This window comes from Lissotriton helveticus, chromosome 1_1 (assembly GCF_964261635.1).
Source record: "Lissotriton helveticus chromosome 1_1, aLisHel1.1, whole genome shotgun sequence".
NCBI lineage: Eukaryota > Metazoa > Chordata > Amphibia > Caudata > Salamandridae > Lissotriton > Lissotriton helveticus.
Window position 1 is genome coordinate 1,036,882,095 of NC_136057.1, and position 25,796 is coordinate 1,036,907,890.

The following is a 25,796-nucleotide window of genomic DNA, read 5'->3' on the forward strand; positions in this document are numbered from 1 at the left end:
TTGCCTGTGCATGATAAAGAACTATTTGTAGATGGTTCATGTCTAAGGCATGAACAAGGAGGCCTGAGTGCTGCCTATGCAGTAGTGTCCCTAGAGAAAATTGAGGAAGCAGGTTATCTATATCACATCAAGTCTGCACAAGTAGCCGAATTGATTGCTATGATAAAAGCTTGCCAAATTGGGAAGAACATACGCATAACAGTGTATACTGACAGTCAGTACTGTTATGGGGTTGTGCATGACTTTGGCCAGTTGTGGCTACAGAGGGAGTTCCTGACTTCATCAGGTACCCCTATTCGAAATGGAAAAGTTGTCCAAGACCTTTTAGAGGCAATCCAGTTACCAAAGGAACTGGCAGTGGTAAAATGTGCTGCTCATAAGAAGAGCATGGACAAGGTATCACTGGGAAACGATTATGCTGATCGAGTGGCCCAATGGTGCGCTAGAGATCGGTATATCGTAAATCCGAAACGAGGGGGGCCAGGAACCAGCTGCCAACTTCAGGTGTTTGAGGAAGTGCCTACATGGGATGAAGTGAAAGAGTGGCAGCAGGCGGCACCTTGGCAAGAAAGAGAGAAGTGGAAGGACGATGGGTGTAGACCAAGACGTGTGGATGGTGTCATTTTAGGTCCAACTGGTATGCCTGTGTTGCCTAGACACTTACTTAGCACAATGGCAAGGTTGATACATGAAGGATCACACATTGGTAGGGACGCCATGATTCTAGTGTTCCAACAGACTTGGTACAGTAAAAAGTTCAGGAAAGTAGCAGAGTCCCTCTGCCAGAGGTGCCTGTCATGTCAAAAGATGAACCCAGGGAAGAGGACTGTGGTGGAACTGGGGAAAATTGGGAGGTCTGGGGGTCCCTTTGTAAGGATACAGGTTGATTTCATCACCATGCCCCGGTGTGAAGGAAAACGATATGTCCTTGTCATGGTCTGTTTATTTTCAAAATGGGTGGAAGCTTTCCCTACTCCCCAAAATGACGCAAAAACAGTAGCTAAGTGTTTATTAAAAGAACTGATACCTAGGTTCGGGGTTCCAGTCACTATTGAATCAGATCAAGGCTCACATTTTCAGAATGCAGTGATCGACGAACTCTGTAAGGCCTTTGGAATTTCCCAAAAGCTTCACTGTGCCTACCGTCCAGAGGCTTCTGGAGTAGTGGAACAAATAAATGGAACTATCAAAAACAGACTAGCAAAACTGTGTGATGCAACTAAACTGACCTGGGTGAAGGCCCTGCCCTTGGTCCTGATGGGACTCAGAAGTATTCCTGATCGCAAGACAGGCCTAAGTCCCCATGAAATCATTATGGGAAGAGTGATGAGACAAGCATGGGTGCCTGGAAGCAAACTGTTGAGTATTACTGATGATTTGGTGCTTGAATACTGCAAGAGATTGGGTGACCAAGTGGGTTCTATCTCTCGCCAGATCGGAGAAGACGCCATCCTCAATCCAACGACTCCTCTCCACAAGCTGGTCCCGGGGGACTGGGTGAAGATAAAGAAGCATACTCGGAAGAGCTGCCTGGAGCCAAGGTGGGGAGAAAAACGTCAGGTGATTCTGGTGACTACCACAGCAGTCAAGTGTGCTGGGGTTCTGCGTTGGATACACGCCAGCCACACCCAGAAGGTACCACCAGACGAAGTGCCTGAAGCAGAAGGACGTCCAGCAGAGGACTCTGCAGGAGCCAGACCGGAAGTAGCTGACGACGTACAGCCCAGTACCAGTCGAGCTGCAGAATCAGCAGATGTTGGCCCAAGAATAGTTGATAACGAACTGCCAGGAGTCCAGCCTGCTGAAGGGGTCCAAGAAGCTGAGCCAGAAGTAGCTGAAGACGAGCTGCCAAGCATATGGCCAGAAGAGTGGATTCCCTTGATTGATCTCACTGAAGACCCCATTCGAACAAGTGAGCGACTACAAGAAGGTAGAGAGTGGACTAGAGAGGAAAAGCAAGGCACAGGCGAAGAACCTCAGACTCTTGAGATTCACATCAAAACTGAGGAAGGAGAAGGTCAGACAGGGATAGAGCACGTGATTGATACAGAACAAGTGAATAAGACTGAACAAGTGCCCGATACTGAACAAGTGAAGGATCCTGAACAAGAGAGGAATACAGAACAAGTGATTGATACTCCTCCACTGACACCTGATATCGGGAAGGGACAGACTAGACATAGTGTAATAGTTCGAGCAGAAGAAAGTCCAGAGATCGAAGTGCTTGAACAGGATCAGATAGAATTAGAAGAACGTGTTCAGGAAACAGAGTCAGAGACACTTGAAGAGCAAACACACAGTATACCTGAACAAGGCCAGATTAGTACCCAGGCAGAAGAAACAGATGCTAGCCCTGGAATTAGTCAGATAGAAGAAGAAGAAACTGAAGCAGAATTGCCACAAGCTAATGAAAATAAGAGGGCAAGAGAAGAAAACAAAGTCCAAGTACCAACCAAAAGACTTAAGAAAAGAAAGCATCTTGAGCCTAAATACATAAAGAAATTGAGATTGAGAATAAAAACAGTAGAAGAAAAACGTGCAGAAGAAAGGAGAAGTGCTCGTATAGCAGAACAACCAGAAGACACTTCCAAAAGAAGGAGTGATCGGATAAAGAGACAAAACAAAAAGTACAAGTCACCTGAATGGACACTTGTGTTAGAAGAACTTGAAGATCTCGATATCACTGACGTAAGCGACGGAGAGCCCGTCCCTGAGTACTCTGACGAAGAAGAAGACGAGCCACCGTGAATTTGCACAAAGTAAGATACTTGTGTAGAGACACAAAGAGGGGTTGAGAAACTTCTTCTGAAGCCAAAATGTCTGATTCAAACGTGAATGGTAGACCTAGTCGCAGCGGTTGTAAAACTTGCTGCAAGGTATGTGTCTGTAGTGTAGTTGTCCTGATATTACTCTGGATAGGACTAACAATTTTCATTCCCTTTGCTGTAAGCAAAGACACTAATATTGTCCCTACTGAAATTGTAAATACTGACAGTGAAGAGCTGACAACACAGAGTGTAGCTAGACATGAGAGAGCACTGAGACAAACAAAACAAGACTTAGAAGCATCAGATGAGGAAGAACTACATTATCATAGAATCAAAAACAGGACACGCTTAAATGTTTTCGCAAACTTATTGATACACTATGTAGAGACTATGGAAATTGAAGATTGCTATGTCTGCATGAAGCTACCTACTTCTGTAGCTGAAGGCGTGACATACCATCACTTACCGCTGACATACGGAATTTCCTGTAGCATTTTAGCTAGTTTATTTTACAAAAGAGGACCGTTACAGTACTATTACTCTAACAATGACGTGATCTTTTCTGAGCTTCCTATACGTGGGAACTTGAATCCTGTACATACCAAAAGTGACGCAATACGATACATGGGGGATTATTTCCTGACCATAGGTAACATTGACATAGCGGACGCACACAGAGATAACTTGACTTGTTCTTTGCATGAGCAGGAAAAGATGTTCCTAAACATGGCAGAGAAAAGGAGAATTAAAATACAAAAGAAGGCTAATGACGAAAGTCAGAAAAGGCCAAAATGGGCAGAGAACATGGAAGGCACCTCAACTGGTGGGGCGGGTCCTGCTCTGTTGCTGGATTTTGAAAAGAAAGGCAAGCTATGTCTTCACCGCGAGAAGACTAGCTATTATAATAACATTTTCATTGGTTCCAGTGAATGCGAACATAATTACAAGGTAATTGGAGGTTGGGGTTTCAAAAATGGGTCAGAGCCTGTGTTTCCTGGAATTTATTATATTTGTGGGGACAAGGCTTATTTCAAATTGCCGGATCACTGGTATGGAAGTTGCTATTTTGGCATTGTCTTCCCGAAAATATACCATGTGAATGGAGTTGCTGGAAGCAGTGAAAATACTAATGGCTTAGTGCGTAGTAAAAGAGAAAGTATAGGTGAAATTATGGGTAGTATTTTCAGTGCACTGATACCTGGAGTGGGAGTGGTTCTGAACACTCACAGAATTTGTAAATTGTCCACTATAGTGGATGTGTTGTCGACCGAGACAGCTCATGGATTTCTGCTGGTCAATACCGAAATGGTTGCGATCAGATCAATGGTTTTGCAGAATCGACTTGCTCTTGACACCTTATTAGCGAAAGAGGGCGGAGTCTGCCGGATGTTGAAGGCGCAACATTGTTGCACTTATATTCCGGATAAAAGTGTGCAGCTCAAAAGATATGTGAGAAACATTACTAATTTGGCAAAGGAACTCAGACCACTCGAGGTTGATAGTGCCTGGAAGAGACTGGTAGATGGTCTCTCAAATGTAGGTCATTGGTTCGCTAGTATAGGTAAAGGCTTACTACTCAAAGTACTAATGCCAATTGGAATTATAGGTCTCATCCTATTTTTCATATTTGTCTGTTGCAAATGTCGCAAGCACACAAAGAAGTATGAGGTGAATGCGAGAGAAGTAAATACAAGAGGAGTGAAACGGAGTGTGGATGAGCTCGAATTAGAAGAGATGAATAATCAGATCTATAAAAAGGTGAAGAATTCTCACCCTACCAAAACTGAACGAGAGAAGCTGGAGCGATTGCTAGAAGAGATAGAAGTGTATAAGGTGTGAAAGAAAAGTTGGCATCTGGTTCCATTTGTTTGTGATGATAGTAAATATCATCAAAGAGGGGATTGATGAAGCAAAGCTTCGCATATTTTGCGATCTTGCCGAAGTCATGAACCTCATTTATGTGTAACAAGGTAATAAGTGTACGTCTTACTAATGTTCATTTTATGTTAAACGAGGTTTCCAGACGCTTGCCTATGTGTTTTACTAAAATAATTTACTCGAGTCATTTAAAATGTCTGCCGCTTGTATTTAGTTACTGCGCATGCGTCAGCCACACTCACGTGTCCTGACGGGTCTGCAGAAGTGGAGGGAAATTTATGCGCATGCGTAATTCATAGCTTTGCCTGCAACGTGGTACTGCTCGTGCCACTGCTCTTGTCACCGTTTCTATGTAGCTAACATTTAGACTGCATAAGTATATTTTATGATGATAAGTTGAAAGTACAACCCTGTGATGTGATTTCATAACGTTATGTTTGTGTATTAATTTGTTCTCGCTTACTTTTCATGTACCGCGGGAAATGGGGGTCCGAACTGATTGGGAGCCATATTGACGGTCTCTTCTGCGCATGACCAGGGAGCACTGAAAGGTGGCCACTTTGGACAGTGGAACTCAGCCAGCTGGCAGCCACAGTCAAGATGCGCCTGGGAAAGCCACCTCTGCGCTATGAGAGCGGAGAATGTTGCTCCTCATGTGTTACATTGTTAATTTGTCACTCGTATTTCTGCACGGTTTCTCATGGGAACCCCAATCTCGCTAGGCGGTACCCAAATATGTAAATGTAGCATCTAAATAGACTGATATGATTGGTGTGTTACCCAAAGCCTACCTTAGGACCAATCGAAATTGGGGATTCTGACACTTTGCAACATTTGGGGGGTGGTACACTGACCCAAAAGAGTATATCTACCCTGGGTTCACCTAGGGAATTGTCCGACTTGTCTGGTTTAGCTGACCTGTCACTGACCCATCGTACTCAATAGGTGACTGAAGATACAGAGCACTGCGGAGCACTCTGTCCGAAACTGACCATAGACTAAGGTTTTACTGAACCTTAAAGTGCTAGCGAAGCACTTTGCTGGGAGTTCGCTGACCCAATCGGGGTCTTGATCGATAGCTGCAGAGAGGGTGGAACGCAGGCGTTGCTTCCAAACTGCGGGTGTGGTCCTGTCCTGAGCGGTCCTGTCCTGAGGGTTTGCTGTCCTGTCCTGAGGTCCTGTCCTGATTCCTAATCTGAGGGTATCCTGTCCTGTCCGGGGTGTCCATTCTGCACCTGCTGTCCTTTGAGGGGTATCCTTCCTTGAGGGTTTCCTGTCCTTAACTGACCCGTGGCCAGGGTTTGGTTTCCACACCAGTCTAGGTAAATACTGCTCTAAGTTCCTTAAAACTTGCACCTTTCTATATTTCTGTCTTTTGCTTAAATAAAGACACTCCTTTGCACACGTTGATTTTTCCATGCTTTTGCCGCAAACTATTGAAACGTAAAGTCATTTTGCATAATTTTCTTGATATGTTCTCATGTTACCCTATCTTTTAGAAATCATATTTTGCATTGCTGTCTGTCATTTTCTGATATGGTCTAGAACGACCTTACTTAGATTTTCTAAAGAATTCCTGCCTTGAATGCATAGTATATTTCTTTTGCATCTCATAATTGCATTTTAATGATTACCCTGACTTTATTTCTCTATAGTTATGTACTTTTCATTATCTTGATTATCGATTGCCTTATTCTTGTAAATCTCATGCTTTCAGAAAACGAACTTTAGATAAACATTTTAAAACTTCCAGTTGTCCGTGGTCATTTAAACAATATTGAATGTTATTTGAAATTGCATTTGTTGCCTTTCCTTTTACAGCTAGGCCCCTGATCCATTGAAGTCATAGGTACCCGTGTCGGTGGATGGTAAGTCGGGTACACTGAGTAATAACAGTAGGGAACACACCCAATTGGTAGCAGCCCGTGAAGTCGCCTGGTCAATGAATAGTGTGAATTGAAAGTATATGGGCCCTGAAGCCGGAAACGGCGAAATCATTGGCTGGGTGACCTCGCGCGCTCTATCAACCTCACATACACTGTGAAGGAACGCCAGTGGTTTCACTAGCTGATCAAGCACTATAATTCTCCCCCATTTCCCATTGCTTCGCAATGGTAAAGGACGAGACCTAAAAATCGTAAGAGGAGAAAAGCCAGGTCATTAGAGTCTTCCTGAATGACAAGTGGTTCTGGGTGCTCCTGATGGAAGGGGGAGTGCATTCCAGAGAGCTGGGGCTTTTGCACCAAACGAGCAGCCTCCCGCTCTCACTCTCGTGACACGAGGGACAGTGGCCAGGGTAAGGTCGGCTGAAGTTAGGAGGCGTGAAGGACAATACAGGGATAGCAGGTTAGTCCGAATGGGGGTCATATGTGTGGTACACAGTGTCTTGATGCACACAATCTTCTCTAAAGGGAGCCAATGCAGTTTACAAAGTAGACCGGAGGCAGGGCAACATTTTGGAAGGGAAAACAGCATAACAGTGCCACGCTATGCCATCTTCCCCAATGTTTCTCTGCACCATGGAACCTCCGCCCCCACCCCCACACACACTTTTATCACCGTCCCTTCCTCATAGACCGGAGATGTTACCCTCTTTCTCACTATGCCTGGGGGGCGCTCTCTTGAAAGCAGGCCTCAAGATGAGGAAGGGATGTTTTTAGAATCCGCCCAAGCCCCAGCAACTGCAAGAACTCGCACTCACTACTTCCGTTTTTATTACCTAATCCGAGATGCTTTCCCTCCCTCTACCTCTGGAGCCTCTTTAGTTTACAGAGGAGAGTAATTCCGTCAAGAGCAACCTGGGGAAAACCTTCCCGAGCAGCAATGGAGGGGGGTGTTAGAAAATATAGCGCTTGGCTTACGCTATCAAAGTTGCCCACCTCTCGGCAGGTGACAGAGGGGCAGCTGAAGTTCGATGACAAACGTTGTACATTTAGGAAAATAAAGATGTTTAAAAGTGCGAAACAAGGGGCGCACTGACCGCACCGGACAGAGCAAGCCAGTCTCTCTTCTCTCCGGACACTTTCAGCTCCGGCTCACCCGGGCCACTGTCAGATTAAACGCCCCCCTGGTGCTGGCTGCAGTCATTTCCGGGTGTGTTTTTCCTCCCAGTGCTGCACTCTTCCTCCGCCAGAGGGTCTTGCAGTAAACAGGTGAACAGACCGGACACCTCACGGCACGTGTTTCTGGACCTTAGGCCACAGTCCAGTGGTAAGGCAAGGGTGCCTGGCTTGAGCCCTGATGCAAGTAGCCAGCCTGGGCCCCATCACCTGGGTAGCAAAACACCCACACCCACAATTAAGGAGCAGATGTCCCCTCTCACCGGTGGGCTCTCAGCCCGAACACATGCTGCACTGTTGACAGCAAGGCAGTACACTTCATATTGTGTTTAAAGGGAGGCTCTGAGGGAAATGTGGGGCGGGGGGACTTAGTAGCTATTGGGAACATAAACTGGTCCATTGCCTGAGAGGTAATGGATTAGTTTATTTGCCAGAAGCCTTTTCAGATGACCCCACACATTTGGGGCTGACAATCCTAGGGCACTTATCTTGAATTTTGTGACAAGACAATTTCATACGTAAATCATGTGTATACGTATGTGTATGTGTGTGTGTGTGTGTGTGTGTGTGTGTGTGTATATATGTGTGCGTATATATATATGTGTATATATATATGTGAGTGTATATATATATATATATATATATATATATATATATATATATATATATATATATATATATATATATATATATATATATATATATAATTATAAATATTTATATATAATTTGGAAGCGAAACCTAACACTCCCTTTCAGGCTTCCAGCTCCATAGCACTATGTTTAATCTGCTCGGTCTGCTTTCTCGTCGATTACCTGAGAGCGGAGCATTAATCTTTTAACTTGTGTACTAAGAAAGATTACCTTCTTAAAGGACTTTAAGAGACAGAAGGCAGAGGTTTAAGGAGCTTCTAATCCAAAACTTTGTCCATCCAAACGCAAAATTAATGCCTGATCCTGCAGTGAGCATTTAATGAGCTTTCCATGAAGGAACTCTATATAACAGGGGGAAAAAAACACCCACCAGGGTTACAAGGAGCAGAGTTAGGGCAAGGAGGAAGGATGGTGGGGGACGATGAGTTCTACCTTTTTAAGAACATTTCCAAGGTCGGTCCATGGGATGGACCTCAGTATCACATTGCCCCGGCATGGACCTTTTACTTCCAGACCGCCTTCATGGGCTTTGTCTTCTTCGTTGGTACCCCCCTCAACGCCATCGTCCTCATCGTCACTGTGAAGTACAAGAAGCTAAGGCAGCCGCTCAACTATATCCTGGTCAACGTCTCGCTGGCTGGCTTCACCTTCTGCATCTTCTCGGTCTTTACCGTCTTCGTAGCCAGCTCTCAGGGCTACTTCATCTTTGGGAAGTTCATCTGCGAGCTGGAGGCGTTCCTGGGATCAGTTTCAGGTGATGAGATCTACACCGGCTGGTTTGACGTTTCTTCTTTTATGAATGTGTTGTGTGGAGTTTGCTGGTATGGAGTGGGTCCTGAGATGTTTCTTCTGGCTCTCTCCACTTTAGATCATGGTACAGCAGGGCGTTCCATGTGTACTAGATGCTGACCGGTTCTGTGGCCCACATGCCAATGCATCAGCCTAGAGGATAGTGTAACGGGGATGAGAAGGAGATCAAGTCTCTTCCTGGTCCATTGTACAGCAGAGCAAAGCCTGTATACACCTCATGGTGCAAATGTGGGAGAGAGGGCTGCTCTGGAAAGTTCACCCTAAAAATGTATTGCGAAGGTAATCAAAACCATTGCAATATACCTGCCCTCATCATATTGTGCAGCAGGCACAGACCGGACTCGCAGCCGATCATAATGTGCCTGACACAGAAAAGATTAATGTCCCATTAAGTGTGTGCCCCACCACATGGTGCAAGAGTGGAGGTAAAGCATCCATTTATACTCATGGTCCACTGAATCAGCCTGACTGCAGGTCAGAGAGGACCTCTGTCCCAGTGAGTCCCTTCTTCACTTCATGGTGAGACAGCAGGGTTTCGTGGTCCATTGAGACTGTAGTAGGATGCAACAGAGAGTATCGATGGGCGGGTGAGACACAAAGGGAGTAATGGTCCAGTGAGACTGTTAAGAGGGTGAGACAAAAGGACCTGTGGTCGAGTGAGACTGACAGCACAGTGAGACAGGAAAGACTCATGGTGCATCCAGTCTATCTTTTTTGCATCTGTGGCAACAGACGGGTGGGATATTCAGACTGCAACTGATGGAACGCTAAAGGCAAGACACGAATAGAAGCACTTATCTCTACTGGTATCTATTGAATGAGAGAATGTTCTTTAACCTTGAAAAAAACGGGAAATAGGAATCCCTCATCTACATTAAAAGACTTCTGTGCTGATCGTTATACTCGCCCCTGACAAAAAATTTACGTTTTGGTGCCAAAGACTTTGTCCTTCGTCAGTCATGACTTTGGTCTTTTGAACTCAATCTCCCCACTCAAATGGCCACGTTATCTTACTTATTTGATAACACGAATTAGGATCTATGAACAAGAACCTATTTTAACTGTCCCCTGGCTAAATGGATTGTGCCGCCTGAAAGAGGTCCTGACGAAGGTGGCCTTGAGCCGCCGAAACGCGCGTCGACCCAGTGCGGGTTCTCATTTTTGAGACCGATTAGTTGGCATGAATACACGGCCAACGAACTTCAGCTTCTCCAGACGTTATGGCTGTGTATGGAGTTTGTGTATGATAGTGGTAGCCTGTGAGTTTGTGAGTGATTGAGTGTTTGTTTCCAGGGGTCTACTTATTTATGGTATTTTGTGTTATTCTTTTACATTTATGGATTATTGCATTAGATTTCCCTTGTTTTATAGAGAATTGTACATACTTTTGTAGACTCATATGTGTGATATAAATGTTTCTCATGAAATGAAAACTTGATGAAGTATTTAAAAATATTAACAAATTGATAATTGTAATAAAATAAATCTCATGGTTTTGGAAAAAATTCCTAATAAAAGTATGTTGTGTTTCTGTCACCTTTTTTGCAATTTAATATGAAATATACACCTGTGTTAAAAGATTATGGCCTCTGCTGGAACATCCCTTTTCAGTGTTGTTTTCTTTTTGCCCCTCTGTTTCTTGGCCTAAATTAACCTTCTGAGGGGGTCCCTTCATTCTTGCTATTAGCATCCAGTCTATCTGACAGAAGGGTGTACAGAAAGGGCTCAGGGCCCAGTGAGTCTGTCTGGTAACCGGACGAGACGATAAGTAAGGCAACGGACTGAGATCCAAAGGGAGTCATAGCCTGGTAACAGGGTGAGACACCAAGGACTGATGGCCCTTCGAGTCTATGTGACAGCTGGTTGAGACATAAAGGACAGGCGGTCCATCGAGTCTGTGTGACAGCTGGGTGAGACGTCAAGGACCAATGGCTCTTCAAGTCTGTGTGATTGCTGGGTGAGACATCAAAGACAGGCGGCCCATCAAGTCTGTGTGACAGCCGGGTGAGACATCAAGGACTGATGGCCCTTGGAGTCGTGTGACAGCTGGTTGAGACATCAAGGACTGATGGCCCTTGGAGTCGTGTGACAGCCGGGTGAGATAGAATGGAGTGTTGGTCCGGCAAACCTGTCAGCAGATTTAGACACAAAGGGAATCACAGCCTGGTGAGCCTGGTAGCTGGGTTGAGACATCAAGGGCTCATGGTCCATCATCAGCCTGACAGCCGGGTGTGACAGAGAGGGTTCTTGGTCTGGAGAGACAAAATAGCCTCCTGGTCCCTCCGTCTGCCCCAGCACAGGGTCTCATAACACTCACAGATACGGGACAAGAGGGATTCTTGGAAATTCAAATCTGCTCCACCGTCTTAGAGGGCGCAGGAGAAAAACCAGGCTTGCTTTACACAGAGCCCACAATTGAAATGGTTCTGGTGTTAACCTGGGCTGCTATGGGAATTCACAAGGGCATATTATCAAGCCCATTATTGCTGCTTTAGCTGCAGTTTCCTGCCGATAAATGTGGCGATAATGTATCGCCCTTTCTTGATAATATGGCCCCTGATTCACTCGGGGTCCCTGTCTACTATCGGTGTAACAGAGGGGGCTGTACTTGTGATGCTGGGGTTTGTTTAGCACGAGCTGCTGCCGGAAGTGTGGCTCTGTAGCATTTCCTGCACCTCGTCCGGGTGTTTGTAGACCTATGCGCGCATTGCATGACTGGCAGAGCACGTGGTTGAAGTGTCCTGAATAGGAAGTGTTTGAAGTCACCCGTGAGGCTCCCAGAGTCCCAGGAGTGCTTGGAGTCACATATTGCGCGTATTGTAGTTGTATTTCTCCAGCGCTTTCATTGGTGCTGGAACACTTTTCAAAATGGGGGTGCTACCATAAATGTTACGTCACTGAACTCATAGGGAGTCTGAAAAATCATAGCATCAAAAGAACACCTGTCACAAATGAGCCACGCCCTTTCAGCAGGAGGGTGATATGGGTGAATTATGTAGCTGGTGTTGCATTTAGGAGCACCCTATCACAAACATATTACTAAAGCATGGTGTAATAGCAAATTGTCTTTTACAGACACCACTTTTTCTATTGAAATGGCCACAAAATTTGCACAGACATACTGTTTTACTGATAAAGCTATTTAGCGCACAAACAGTAATGTGTGCAAATTGGTTTTAGTTGAATATTTGTCATTTGCGCATCGCCAAGTAACGTGTCTTGATTTGTTTTGATCGTATTAAAACACACGTCGGAATTAGGAAAAAAGCACCTCCTTTGTGCTTTCCTAACAGTTCATTTATTTTCACAGATTTGTACAGTTTAATTTATAGTTATTTACATTTTGTTGCATTTAAAGAATACAACATCCTATTTAGCCTTTCCTTTCACACTCGAAAGACTGTCACATTGTTAACTTTAGAAAATCCTCACACTTTGCAGTAAGAGAAAGAGAAGTAAACACCAGTCTCCATGTTAAAAGAATAAGCAGCAATGTGTCAAAAGACTAGGCTGGCATTTGACAAATAGCAAACGTGACAAGATAAACAAGATAAAAACAACATTTAAATTAATCTTTAATACTCATTCACCTTCTGAACTCCAGCATGGTTATTTTGGGGGATGCTGCAGCACCCCCAATATCCCTACTTCCAGCCCATATGAGCACTAAGAGGAATCGAAGCATATTGTACGCAGAGGGTGCGCAGAAGCATGCTTGTGTAAAGAAGACTTTGAGACATGTGTTCCTGGTAAAGGCATATAGGACACACATATATCTACCTGGTAACAGCCACCACTGTATGTTTCCGAGGTCCTTCTGGATGTAAAAGGGGATGGTATGGGGATCCCCTCCAATCATTGGTGCGTCTGTAACTATGCACTCACCATACATCTAAGAGGTTTGGCAGTGCACACTATAATGTTCTAGAAACAGAAATATACTTATGGTCGTTTTCGCCTCCCCCTTCTCCCTCGAACGCCTTTTTGTGTGACAGGGTAGATAGAGCATTTGGAAACCTCTAGCACCAGGAATCCATCTCAAGAGGAGGAAAGATAAAATCACAAGAACAAAGCAAGAAACAGACAGAGGAAATATCAACATTAAGCACCAGAAGAGGAAGGGTGGCAGAGTTTGGTGCTGAAATGGCGCCCAGACAACAACATGGGAATGAAGTACTTAACATTGAAGGAAGATCTTACAAGACGCAGGCAGCACTGAGGCACCAGAAAGCCAAAACCCCCCAAAAAAAAACCACCCAAAAAAGACACCCTAGATAGTGGACCTACCTAAACTTGAAGGAAGGAAGAACTACAATAAACTCTAACACAACATTTGATTCTGTCGCAATCACTCACTGGTGCTGCTGCTGAGGTGATAAACAGGGTAGGCCCAAAGTGTTACATCTGGTTAGAATTCAACAAATAACACTTGTAATGAAACTAAAAATAATGCACGTCTAAACAGAGATTAGAAAGTGGCCCAAAGTCCAAACATAACGCTAGAGTTAGCGTGAAACCCCAACCACCACAACGCTGAAACCTAAGAATGGAATGGAAATCTAGGCAAAGTTTGGTCTCTAGAATGCTGAACTTAGCAGTAAATGCACACCTGGTGCACCTAGCGATGGCCTAGGTACTGCTTCAATGAGTGCGTCAGGGAGAACCATTCATGCAGCCACTTAGATGCACAGGCATCCCTCCAGCAAGGTGCACACCCACCCCTCCAGCAAGCCACCTCACTTTCTTCCAACCCATCACAGTACAAATGCACTGGCAAGCTGCCACTCTCAACAGAATTCTCCACCGACCCCTTTCTATCATACCCATGCCTGATTCCAGCGCAACTCACGTACCCTGCATGCACACATAAAAAGACCCACATCATAATCCCCCATATGGCCACTAACCACGCTCAGTGCTACACTTGTACGCCTATATCACCTAAACAAAGCTATCTCATGAGGCTCTATCTCACTTTATAGAATATGACCTGCCTGAACACCCAGCACGTTTATGCCATCATGTGCTAACCAAGCCACCATAGCCAGGTCAGCTCTATGGGTCCGGTTCTGGAGCCTCCCAGAAATATACATTTGACCAGCCGAGATACGCGAGGCAATATATACTCCAAGCAGCTCAGAAAAAACAGCTATGGAGCTCAGACAGCCCATGGAAGCGAATACACCACACCTGTGCCAGATACCTACAACACAAATACTGCAAACAAACCTAAACACAGCGAACAGAATGTACCCTACGAAGCCTAGAGTGGTGATCCAAGCACAATAGAGAAGTTGCCAAGGTATATATAAAAAGTGCATACCTCAAAGCAGGCAAAGAAAACTGCAATAGACTGCAGCCAGTAGACATTGAACAAGGACAAGTGGTCACTGCAAGCAACACCCCCGAATATAAATCCTGGAGTAATAAAGTGGGTTGTGGCAAAACAATCTACACAACCCTAATGCACGCTCAACGTTGATCAGAAATGTAAAGTTTGCAGACAGAATGAATCCAAATTCAAGCTTGCCCCGACAGCACAAACGACATTTAGGGCATCATTTAGAGCCTGGAGAAAAGTTAAACTCATCCGTTTCTGGAAGATCCTCTAAATACAGAGTACAATCCATAGGCTGAATTTCTACCACCACAGAAATATTATTTTAGAGTAAATTCGGCAGATGGATTCTGCTCCATATTGAGCTTCCTCCAGAAACTGGAGTTTAGGTTACCTTCAAATGCTAAATGAGGCCTTGGTTTATTAAATTTGGCTCAACAAAATAATAGTTAACTATAACATAATGCACTGGGTTGTGCACAGAGCTTCTATATCTCTACATGATGGGGATCTGGAGCCTAACAACCGTCCACCTCTACCTCTTCCTCTGAGTTCTGTCATCTCATCTTTACTGATACCTTTTAGACTTGCCTCAGAGAAATTTCTATCATGTAACACATTTCACTAGCTCCATATGTTTACTAAGTATGCTCACGCTCTGAAACAATAGTTTTTCTTTGTTTCTGTTGTTGCCTTAATCGATAAAAAAAAAATCTTTTTATTAAAAGCAAAAAACGCGGATAAACAAGCTATCCATCCCTGCCTGCTCTAAAGTGGTACAAAGAAGTTCAAGGCAGATGTGGTTTATCTAGTCTACAGCAGAATGGGCTCATGGCTTGTTGTGTCTGCCTACCCACAACACTGTGGATGATACACTAAAGATCCATAAAATATCTTCCCAGTGCAAGGTATAAAAAAGGCATTGGAGGGCTAAGGCCATTAAGTCTGTCTACTCCTCACGCTGTAAAAGATGAATGTTGGAGGCATGTGCGGTCATATCTGTCCTTCATTATATGGAGTAACAAGTATAAAGGACTTGGGCCGTAATGCCTGTCTCCACCATGTGGTCCACTTCCACTGCACACCATACAAAAAACACAAGAGAGACCTAGACCTTTAAAAACCCTTCGACGCTCATGACGAGCCCAGCTCGTCATGGAGTTTCCATTGACTTCAATGGAAATTACATTCAAAGCCATAAAACACCTTAGCATCCAAGTGGTTAAGTCTGTCTCTTATCATGTGGTTTAACAAAGACGTAGGACATAGCTGATGAAGTCCGAATCCACCACTCACCATACAAGAAGCACAAGAGAATCCTAGACCTTTAAGTTTGTCTCTTATGATGGAGTTTAACAATGACATACGGACTTGGTCCATGAAATCTTCCTCCAGTACAAGATGGAAAACAGACATTGAGGGAGTCATAGCCCATTAAGCCTGTCCTCGTACTATGGTGTAACTACTGAGGCTTAAGGACACAATCCATGAACTCTGGGCGTGATTTAGGTCTTTGAGGACAGGTTACTCCATCACAACGGTGACGGATATCCCGTCCGGCAAAATATAAATCACATAGAATATAATGGGATTTATATTTCAGCAGACATGATATCTGTCACCGTTGTGACGGAGTAACCCGTCCGCCAAGATCTTAATCAGGTCCTCTATCCCCATCGCAAACTGTGTACGAGTCATTGCCCATCAAGCCTGTAGCCTGTCCCTCTTCATTGAGTGTAACAGAGATAGGATACAGGGTTTTACAGTCTAGCTTTAACACAATGGCCCATCATATTGTGAGGATACATTTTACAGTGCATAAGAAACCTCTCAATGTATCTATTCCTTCTTCACCGCCTTTATACACCTTTCTGCAGCTGACACCGGTTATAATTTCATTTTGGTGATTGCTGGATGTTCCCTGTGGGGGATGTTTTTATGGTGTGCTAAATAGCTTTTTTTGAAATGATCTTATGTGTTGATGCTTTGCATTGTGATATCAACTTCGGACTGGAAGAACACCTCTTGATTTGGGTATGGAATACTGGTAAGATGCTAATTATGTCCATGGAGCAGTAACTAAAACAGTAGTTTCTTGCGGGGACTGATGGTGATGTCAGACGTATTGTCTTCTCCTCCACAAACATGTCTGTTTTTATTCCTCCCCAGGTCTGGTCACAGGATGGTCTCTGGCCTTCCTTGCTATTGAACGCTACATCGTCATCTGCAAGCCCATGGGGAACTTCCGCTTCTCCTCCAAGCACGCCTTGATGATTGTGCTTACCACTTGGCTCATTGGGTTTAGCGTTTCCATTGGTCCTCTTGTTGGCTGGAGTCGGTAAGAAACTCTCCGGTGAATGCTCAGGGGTTTCCATCAGTTGGACTGACTCGGTCTATCATTGTTCTATGCTATATCAAGTGCTGAATATGTTGAATTCGTGGTTAGTCCAGTGTTGTTGGTCTTGTTGATTACTAGGATTAGTCTTGGGCACTAAGGCAAACCATTCCCTGCATTTACTCCAATTTATTTGTGGTAGATTAATTTAAGAGGAGTTAGGTGTGAGCATTAGCGGGGTGAGGGGGTTTGTGTGAGTTCCTGCAGAAGGATTGGTGGCATTAAAAGATGAGCTAGAGAAGATTAGGTATTACTGGATTGCAGGGTATGACTTGCAAAGGGTAGGTTGTGACCTTTTAAATGAGTTGTTGGCAATTTGCAGAAGTACATTAATAGAGATTAAGGCAAACATGCATGCGATTTAGAAAAGGTTGTGTTCAGATAGAAGGCATGCAGAGGATGAAAGGGGGAGATGACCATTTGAAACAAAATGATGTGACAATCTAAAGTTTTAAAGTAAAGGGCATTTTTTAAAGTCAGATTTTAGGAATTAGATGATGACTTTTGAGATAGCATGCAATTTGAGGATTCGTGGCTGTAGAAGGAGACAACATAATTTGCATGAGATGATAGTGCTATGTTAGGTACTTTTGATGACGCTAGAATCAAGCAAACATTCTGTGCACTCTTAGCCTACTATTAGTTCACCGCTCCAGCAAGGACAGCTGACCAGCTCAGGAGTTGGAAGCGTAAAGTAATGGCTGGATGCACATTGAAGGAAATGACAAGAGTTTTAGGTGATATTTCAAAGGAAGCTTTAATTCTGTGCCCGACATAGCTCCCTCGCCCAGTTCTTTTCTCTTGGTCTGACAAGAGGATAAACATATGTAACCCCATGAAGCATGAACAGAGGGTGGGACACTTGATAAAAGAATGACTGATGAAGTAAGTGTACAAAATACAAGTGCCAAGTAAAGTTCAAGCAGTACAATGCTACTAAGAGGTAACAATGAAGAAAGAGGTCTGCTGAAGAACTTCCTCAGCAGTCATGGGTCAAACTAAGCAGCTGGTTTAGAATGGACTTTGGGCACACCGTGTTCTCAGAAAGTGTGGAGCGCAGCAATCATCTCAAGAAAAAAGTCACAGAACACTGGTTGCTTATAGATTTCAGAAAATCCTTAGTATAAATCCATTGGATGCCCCAGTAACAATACAGTGCCCACCAGGCCCTGGCTGCAATCACTTGCAATCGGACTTTCTCTCCCTTGGCACTGCTCTTCCTACTCTACAGCCTACTGCAACCACTACTGCGGTTGCTCAATACACAACCTGCCCTGCTCCACTTGCTGCCCCAACACACGGCCCACCCATGTCTCTAACACACCCGGCCTTCCATGCCACACTTGCAGTGATCCACCCTGCTGTAGCCGACCTCTATCCACCTATGCCGCTTGAAACATTGTTTTCCATGTCCCAAACTGCACTGCGCTTCATCGCTTTTCAGCTAGGTGTCCAACACACCCTCCCCCCCTTTCATCTTGGGGTTGCAGCCCCCTCATCCATTTCGTCACCTCAGAAGAAACGCGTCTTGGCTAACGGGGAGCACCTTACATTGGTGTAGGTCGGGCTGTTAATAGGAGTGTCTAATGTTTGTTACAGAAGAACTCTGCATCTCATGAAATGAAACAAACTACAAGCTGTCCCCTTTCCATAGCAATATATTGTAGCAGACCTTCTCATTCAGGTGTGGTTTGGGAGGTAGAGCCTTGTTTTAGGAATCACTGAGACACCTTGACTTACGTTAATGCTGAGGTAGGGGTTCCATCATTTCTTTCTGCCCCCCCATATTCATGTTGGGAGCATTTTCCGATGGGATACCTGTCAGAGATGGAGAAACTTCTGGCTCTACAGACTAGTCTCAGACCCATAGGAAAATCCCATTCTCTGTGTGTTGAGGGCAGACTCTGGGGCAAATGTAGAACATACTGCCCCCAAAAGATCAAACGTCACTGGCACACAGGAATGACCCATGGAGGGCATATGCCGCACACACTCCTATTATTGGTTGCCCACATACCACAGCTGGTGCAGACAATACTGGTGCCCTCTCTAGCAGCAGCCAAAAGATGAGCCAATGTGACTGAGGTTTTCAAAGACGGGGATATCGTTTGTGGTGATAGGGTCTTGTTTTCTCTGTTGCTCTGTCAGGATGATAGTAGTTCATTTGTAACTCACGGACACGCCATACTCAGATAGACAAAAGGAAGCCTGCGTGCTACAGACCTTCGGCTTTAGAACATTTCCAATGACTGTTGGGCAATTATTCTTATTAGCACCTCCTACTTTAGTCAAAAAGTCTCTCCGCCAATCAAAGTGCGTATAATGCTGACACTAACTACTGTTTGTCTGAACTTCAGGAGCAGCTTAATGAAACGGGGGCAGCAGGCATGCTTATTCGCCAGTGTTGGGTGAGAGCAGGAAGACGAATGTTAATAGCCTTATTGACCAGATGCAGCGGGGCATTAATATCTGTTAATTTCTCCTAGCCATGTGCCCTAAATTTGGCTCATAATTGTGGAGTGAATAATACCAATAAAAACTTCCTCTACAGATGCTGTTACCACTGTTATCGCCCTAACCAGAGGGTAGAGTAACATCCTTGAATGCTTGCTCTGTCTGGGTTTCTTTTTCAGCTACATCCCAGAAGGCCTCCAGTGCTCCTGCGGCCCAGACTGGTACACAGTAGGAACCAAGTACAACAGTGAGACCTACACTTGGTTCCTCTTCATCTTCTGCTTCATCATACCGCTCTCTCTCATCTGCTTCTGCTACTCTCAACTCCTGGGAGCCCTACGAGCTGTGAGTACTCACACCATGGATCTACTAGGAAGCGTATGCTGTAATCTGGAACCAAGAGAACACACACGTGTGGGAAAGAAACATGTTTATACTGGGGTGACTGTTGTGTAGTTAATTTCCCCTATATGGTACTGTTTATAGTATTTGGTCAAAGCACCAGTGTAACCTCAGAGTCACAAGTTCAAATCCTGGCAAGAAGGACTCCGTCAAAAAACAGAATAACAATAGAGGCTTACCCTGCCAGCCGCCATGATCTCGTGCTCCTGCAACGTGCTGCTCCTCTGCTCCCGGCACTGTAATTCCCATGAGCACAGACTCCCAGACACCACGCAATCCCAATGTTTCTCTCATGCTATTACTCCTAGCATGAGAGAAGCGCTGGGATTGGGCACAGTGGGCCGGTTTTGCTCTCCAGCAGGGACTGGGAGCCTGTGCCCCTGAGCACTGCTGATGTGTCCAAGAAACAGCCTGGAGATATCCAAGTGCGCATGTCGGTTTGCCCGACCGTCAGTGCCTAACACTCCTCCTTCCCCTACGGCTGACACTGCGGCACGGCCCATTCACGCACCAGACTCCCAAATGGAAGTGAAAAATCAAATGACAATATAATAGTTTTATTGTCATTTTATTTTTCTTCAGTCTGCTGCGTTCTAGCAGTGGGTCGGCGCTCCTCCGCCATAGCGGAGGAGCCGCCCTTCTATGAGGTGTCACAAAGACCCTGTGAACCAAACCCACACAACAACCAGAAGAGGCTGCTGCAACCCAAACATGCACTCTTAAAAATAAATAAATAAATAAACTTAGTGATCCTGCAGAATGAATCAGAAACAAGCTCTAGTGCCGAGACATTCTATACCATAAGTCACTAACGCAGAACAAGAGTATTTAGTGTTGCCTAGGTTGCAGCTATGCAGCTCTCTACCAGATGGATCTCTAGATTTCAGCCAAAGTTATTGCGATTTCCCCGTTTGACATTCAGTACACTTCTTTTGTAACAAAAATTTCGGCTTCAGAGGAAACAGTTCATTATGACAGTGACATGCCTGAAGTCTTTCTCGACTGCCATCACATGCCGAAGTCACAGAGGTGATCTGCCTTCCATAAACTAACTATTCCCTTCAGATTTAGCCTACCAGTCAAAGACAAGGTTTCGGGAGTACTTTGCCTTTAGGTGGTCCCTCAAGGCATTCTTCTCTTTTGATTGCTCGTCTTTCACACCTTTTTTTATTTCTTTGGACTTTCTAGTGCTTTTGTTGCTCACAATGTTTTTTAGTTGTTAGTCATGAGTGTTTTCTCAGTGGCAAGAAGGCACTTGAGCATGCCTGGGCGAAATGTTCATTTCAGTAAATACGCTGTACTCTTGTAATGTGAAATTATCGAAATTACGCGATTACTCCAGCTTGAGTAATTAAGACTAACTTGGGGCAAAAATCCTAACCAAGCAGCACAGGAATAACGAACCTAGAGAGTGAGTGACAGCTGGCTATTGGTGTTCGTGTCATGTAGCATTTAGTGCTATTTTCTAAGAGCAAACTTGCATCTGCTGGCCCATTTTGGATGCAAGGGTGCATTTTGCACTAAGAAAAAAGAGCTAAATGCTGGATTAAGCTTCTCGCATAATTACACATAATTATGAGTCATTTTGCAGCAATTACGCCAGGAAGAATGACGTCAGTTATGCCCACCTCTATACTTGAGATGTGTATGCACAAAACCACAGCCAATCAATCAATCTTTGGGTGGGGCAACACGGTATTGGGTACATCCAAACAAAGAAGCTTTTTTTCTTCAGCCAATGAGTATAGATAAAAAGGCTGGTGACGCTGTCTCATGTGCACAGTGAAACCTTAAAAGAACTTTGGGCCTGAGCGCCGCATCTGAACGCAAAACCAATGCATGTTGTTGAACATCTGTACCATCTCTTTGCATAAAATAGATTCCAGATCTCCCAACCTCCTAGCCGATGTTAGTATAACCAGAAAAACAACTTTCATCATCAGGAAATAAACATCCACATTCTCTAAAGCTTCAAAGGGATGAATTTGATGGATCAACTGAATAAGAGACACACCCGAAGCCAGTACTTGTGGCCTTCTTTGTGGGCGAACAATCCTAAAACGACTTAAAAGATGGGTCACTAGCACCTCATGTTTCAGAAACACCTCTGTACCACGATTCCCTGAATGCTTTCATGGCTGTCCACTTAATCCAGAGTTGGAAATGGCACCACTACAGCAAAACTATCCTGCAAAAAAATGCAACACGATGCAAACAGCGTCCAGAACGGATGATAAATCTCCATGAACATCTCAGAACACACATGGTCAGGTCCTGCACTTGAGGAAACACCCAACTTAATTTACCAGCCTGGGTGGTCCGTACACTTTGGATGCGAGTTAGTCTCAGTGCCACATTGCATAATATGAATAGCAGTGTTGCTAAGCGTATGGACCTGGTACTACAAGTCCCAAAATCCATAAGGCTAGAATGGGTGGCAGATCTTTTCTACCTTCAAAATTTTGGAATAGCTTTTTTCTAGCCTTCCGCAAGGCCCCGATGATATCTGTGTTCAGGAAGAAGTTAAAAAAGTTTATTTTCCATTAAGTTTCTCACTAACTCTCCGCCACCAGGTTACAATCGTTCTGCGTGCCGAGATGCTTCTCTGAAGCAGTTGCACGCTCTACAAGTGGTTGATTATTACTACCCCTCTAACAGTTTAAAGAACTAAACACTTGCCTCTCTGCCCAACTCTCCACCTGATTCTGCATTTTAACAGGTGAATCTATTTCCTCCCTCAAGCATGGACGCCAGTTAGGGGTTGTTCAGGGTAGCAGCTCACCACTCCAGCTAGCCATTAAGTACCACTGGCAGTGTCCCTTCTACCGGTAACTCAGGGGTCATTAATACAGCAGGAGGAACAGAAAGGAAACACCGCTTTAGATTCCTTGCCTCGGCCTATACCCTCAGCAGTGAAAAGGAGACTGTTCAGGGACCAAGAGCGGGACAAACGGTCAACTCTTAGCTTGCCGAATGGCGAGTGATGTCACTTGGGCAACCTCTACATGCTAAACATGTGTCAGTTGACTGCTGTTGTCCCAGAGAACAGACCATATACTCTGCAGTGCTGCCCCGCTTGGAAGAGATGGTGGGAAATCATCACAGTACCTCTGATGAAAGCCCAAGCCCAGTAGGAGCTCTTTCACATCCAATCCCAATCTCAGACACGACAGGAAATTGTCAATAAGGATTGTGGGGGAAAAGGTCTCGACTCGAGTACAGCTCTGGGAATGAGTGGGTTATAAAAATGTTTTTAATTGCTTCACTCTGTGTAAAGTTTTCTGGGTGGGAGGCGGGTGGACTGTGGGAAGGAAGAAGAGCATGGTGGTGATGTAGTTTTACACAAAGTGTAGATCTTGTTAGGACCTCACTGTCCAATGAATGAAGTGGCTAGACATTGCATGGGCTCAGCTAGTCCTGAATACCATCTGATTTCCTGCAGGTGGCTGCCCAGCAGCAAGAGTCTGCCACCACCCAGAAGGCAGAGCGCGAAGTGACGCGCATGGTGGTCGTCATGGTGGTGTCGTTCTGCCTGTGCTATGTTCCTTATGCAGCCATGGCCATGTACATGGTGAACAATCGTAACCATGGGTTGGATCTGCGGCTCGTCACCATCCCCGCCTTCTTCTCCAAGAGCGCCTGTGTGTACAACCCCATCATTTACTCCTTCATGAACAAACAGGTAAGAGCCAGACCTCGGCTAAGGGCAGAGTTGAGACAGGATAATCGTGACGTTGTAGGAGTTGTTCTATTTACTGCTTTCTCTTTCAATGGGTACATGCCAAACACTACACTTTTTTTTAGTTGGAGGCCCACATCTCATACCATTAAAATTCAGCAGTTATAGTAGCTTCCTTATATTTATATGTTTGTAAAAAGTATTCAGCCCCAGAGGGCTCCTTTAATCAGACCTAAAAACGTCTTCCATGTTGTAAGCCACTATACCAGAGCTTTTAAGACTGTCTTCGGAGCAAATGTAGATGCAAATGAAATATTTATTTTTCTTTTGTTTAGTTTCGTGCTTGCATCATGGAAACTGTGTGCGGGACCCCTATAACAGACGAGTCCGATGTATCTAGTTCGAGCAATAAAACCGAAGTTTCATCCGTCTCCAGTACCCAGGTCAGCCCTAACTAAGACCACACCACATGACCTCACCACCGCTGATCCACCCGGGAGAGTGGACTGCCATCAGGGGGCAAGGCCAGCAAAGGATGCTGCTTGTCAAACATCATGCCCACCGACTCCACAGCTGGCAGGCACCTCTAAATCACCCGCTCTAGCTGGACCACAACTGCGTTTCATTGCTCTGCACACATTGGATGGAACTAGCCAAGGAACTGAGGTGCTAACTTGAGCAGAGGGATGCAGAAGTTGGTAACCGATGTCATGCCAATATGAATCCTAATGTCCCCCCCAACTTCTGCCTACTTTATTATCCTAATCGCTTAATAAAAATGGTGGTAAAACCTCATAGATTCAATTTCTGTAAATTTACATTTCTCAGTGCAGCACTGTGAAATACACTCTTTGCACCTATCGCAGGTATATGTGTTTCCTTACACTACATAATGTCATTTTCTCTCTCTTTCTCTGGGTAACAGTGTCTTGAGAGTTTGTAAATATCACCGAAATACAGGGATGTTATTACTGGTCGTTAACATATATTGGCAATAAAGTACTTTTTATACTATATATAGAGTCAAACATTGTATAGGATTCATGTTAAACTCCATAACTCACAGCAATTATGCCATTTATTTGAATTATAGGAAAACAAATGATCGAGTGACATAAATCCCGGGTTTTCAAATTTATAAACCACTGTCATTTGTGAAAAAAATGCCCTGCAAGCACAAACATATTTTTAAATCTAATTACCTGAAAAAAATTGTAGATTAAACTTGTATGGCTTGGATAGAAACTTTAGCATTGGTGTAGCTTGGAGAATAAAGCAAATTAAGCAGCCACAACTGCTAACATTACGTGTTGAGCTATTATTTCTCCTGGTTGTACTGGTTATTATTAATGCGGGTGATGTTATTTTATGTTATGTTGTGATTCGCCTTTTTATAGCGTACCTGCTCTCCTGACTCAAAGGAACCCCTCCTTTTGCGAGATTCTCATTTTACCAGGCTGGAAAAACAAGTTGACTGTAAAATGGCGCTACAGCGCGTGCACGCACATGCGTAACTTTCATTGGCAGGTGGCTTGAGCGCGAGGTTCTAGTGAAAAAGCTGCTGTACGCCTGAACACAGGAGTCAACACGGAAGTACCACAGAGGAAGAAGGAAGTGCAGGTATCAGTAGTGTCCTAAGATGTTGGTCTTCTGGTCACTGGTGGGAGAAAAGCCCCTGCAACTCCAAAGCATACAGCTTCAGCCTGTAGCCCCTGACACGTGATGCACCGAAGTCCCATGCGAGGAGGAGGATAAGAGGAGGAGGAAGCAGAGAAATGATGAGAGGTGATGCAGTTAGAATTTTGGCTATTGTGTTTTCACTGAAACAGGGGTTTAGTTAACGAAGTTGGTTGGTTTCTGACAGGACAGTGGTGACACCTACCAGCACGATGTGGATTCTGGCATGAATATAGAGCTTTAAAGGCCTTGGCAAAGCTGCTTTTGGCTGGAATCCCAATGGTGCTGTGCAAAGCAGGGCAACGTGGCTGCTTGCAATGCACCGGTGCTTTACTTACTGGAGCAATGAGTTTCATGACATCGGCACTATACATACCTGGCAATGTGAATTCTGGTATGCCAATGCTTGTTTACATACCACTGAAATGTGGCTTCTAGTATGACAGTGGTGTTGTACATATGTAGAAACTGCCATTGCAAAGATGTGTGGTTTTCACTGCAATGCAAACAGTGCATCACAGCAGGGATCACCCAGAATTCGGGGAGAGACTGGGTTGTTTAGCGTCACGTTATTAGCAGCTCTGAAAACTTTTAGTAGGCTCTTAGCCCCTTCCATGCTCCTGTCGGCCGTTGGCCGTCTCGAGCACTACCTGGCTGGTGCTGCGAACGTCCAACGGCCGACG

At 44.7% G+C, this 25,796-nt stretch overlaps 1 protein-coding gene across 1 annotated transcript; it reads left to right on the forward strand.

Annotated features, from left to right (window-relative positions):
• The first annotated feature begins 8,746 nt into the window (after positions 1-8,746).
• On the forward strand, positions 8,747-24,728 carry OPN1SW (opsin 1, short wave sensitive). Its single transcript, XM_078656194.1, has 5 exons — positions 8,747-9,112; positions 16,676-16,844; positions 19,535-19,700; positions 23,200-23,439; positions 23,772-24,728. The coding sequence occupies exons 1-5, from the start codon at positions 8,767-8,769 to the stop codon at positions 23,892-23,894; spliced, it is 1,044 nt and encodes a 347-aa protein (XP_078512320.1). The 5' UTR covers positions 8,747-8,766; the 3' UTR covers positions 23,895-24,728.
• Positions 24,729-25,796: the final 1,068 nt, after the last annotated feature.

What these genes read in the sequence shown, in the direction of transcription:
- OPN1SW (XM_078656194.1), top strand. Translation starts at nt 8,767, where the DNA reads ATGGTGGGGGACGATGAGTTCTACCTTTTTAAGAACATTTCCAAGGTC. An exon ending in GTTCCTGGGATCAGTTTCAG is followed by an intron (nt 9,113 to 16,675) that starts GTGATGAGATCT and finishes ATTCCTCCCCAG; the next exon opens with GTCTGGTCACAGGATGGTCT. An exon ending in CCTCTTGTTGGCTGGAGTCG is followed by an intron (nt 16,845 to 19,534) that starts GTAAGAAACTCT and finishes TTTCTTTTTCAG; the next exon opens with CTACATCCCAGAAGGCCTCC.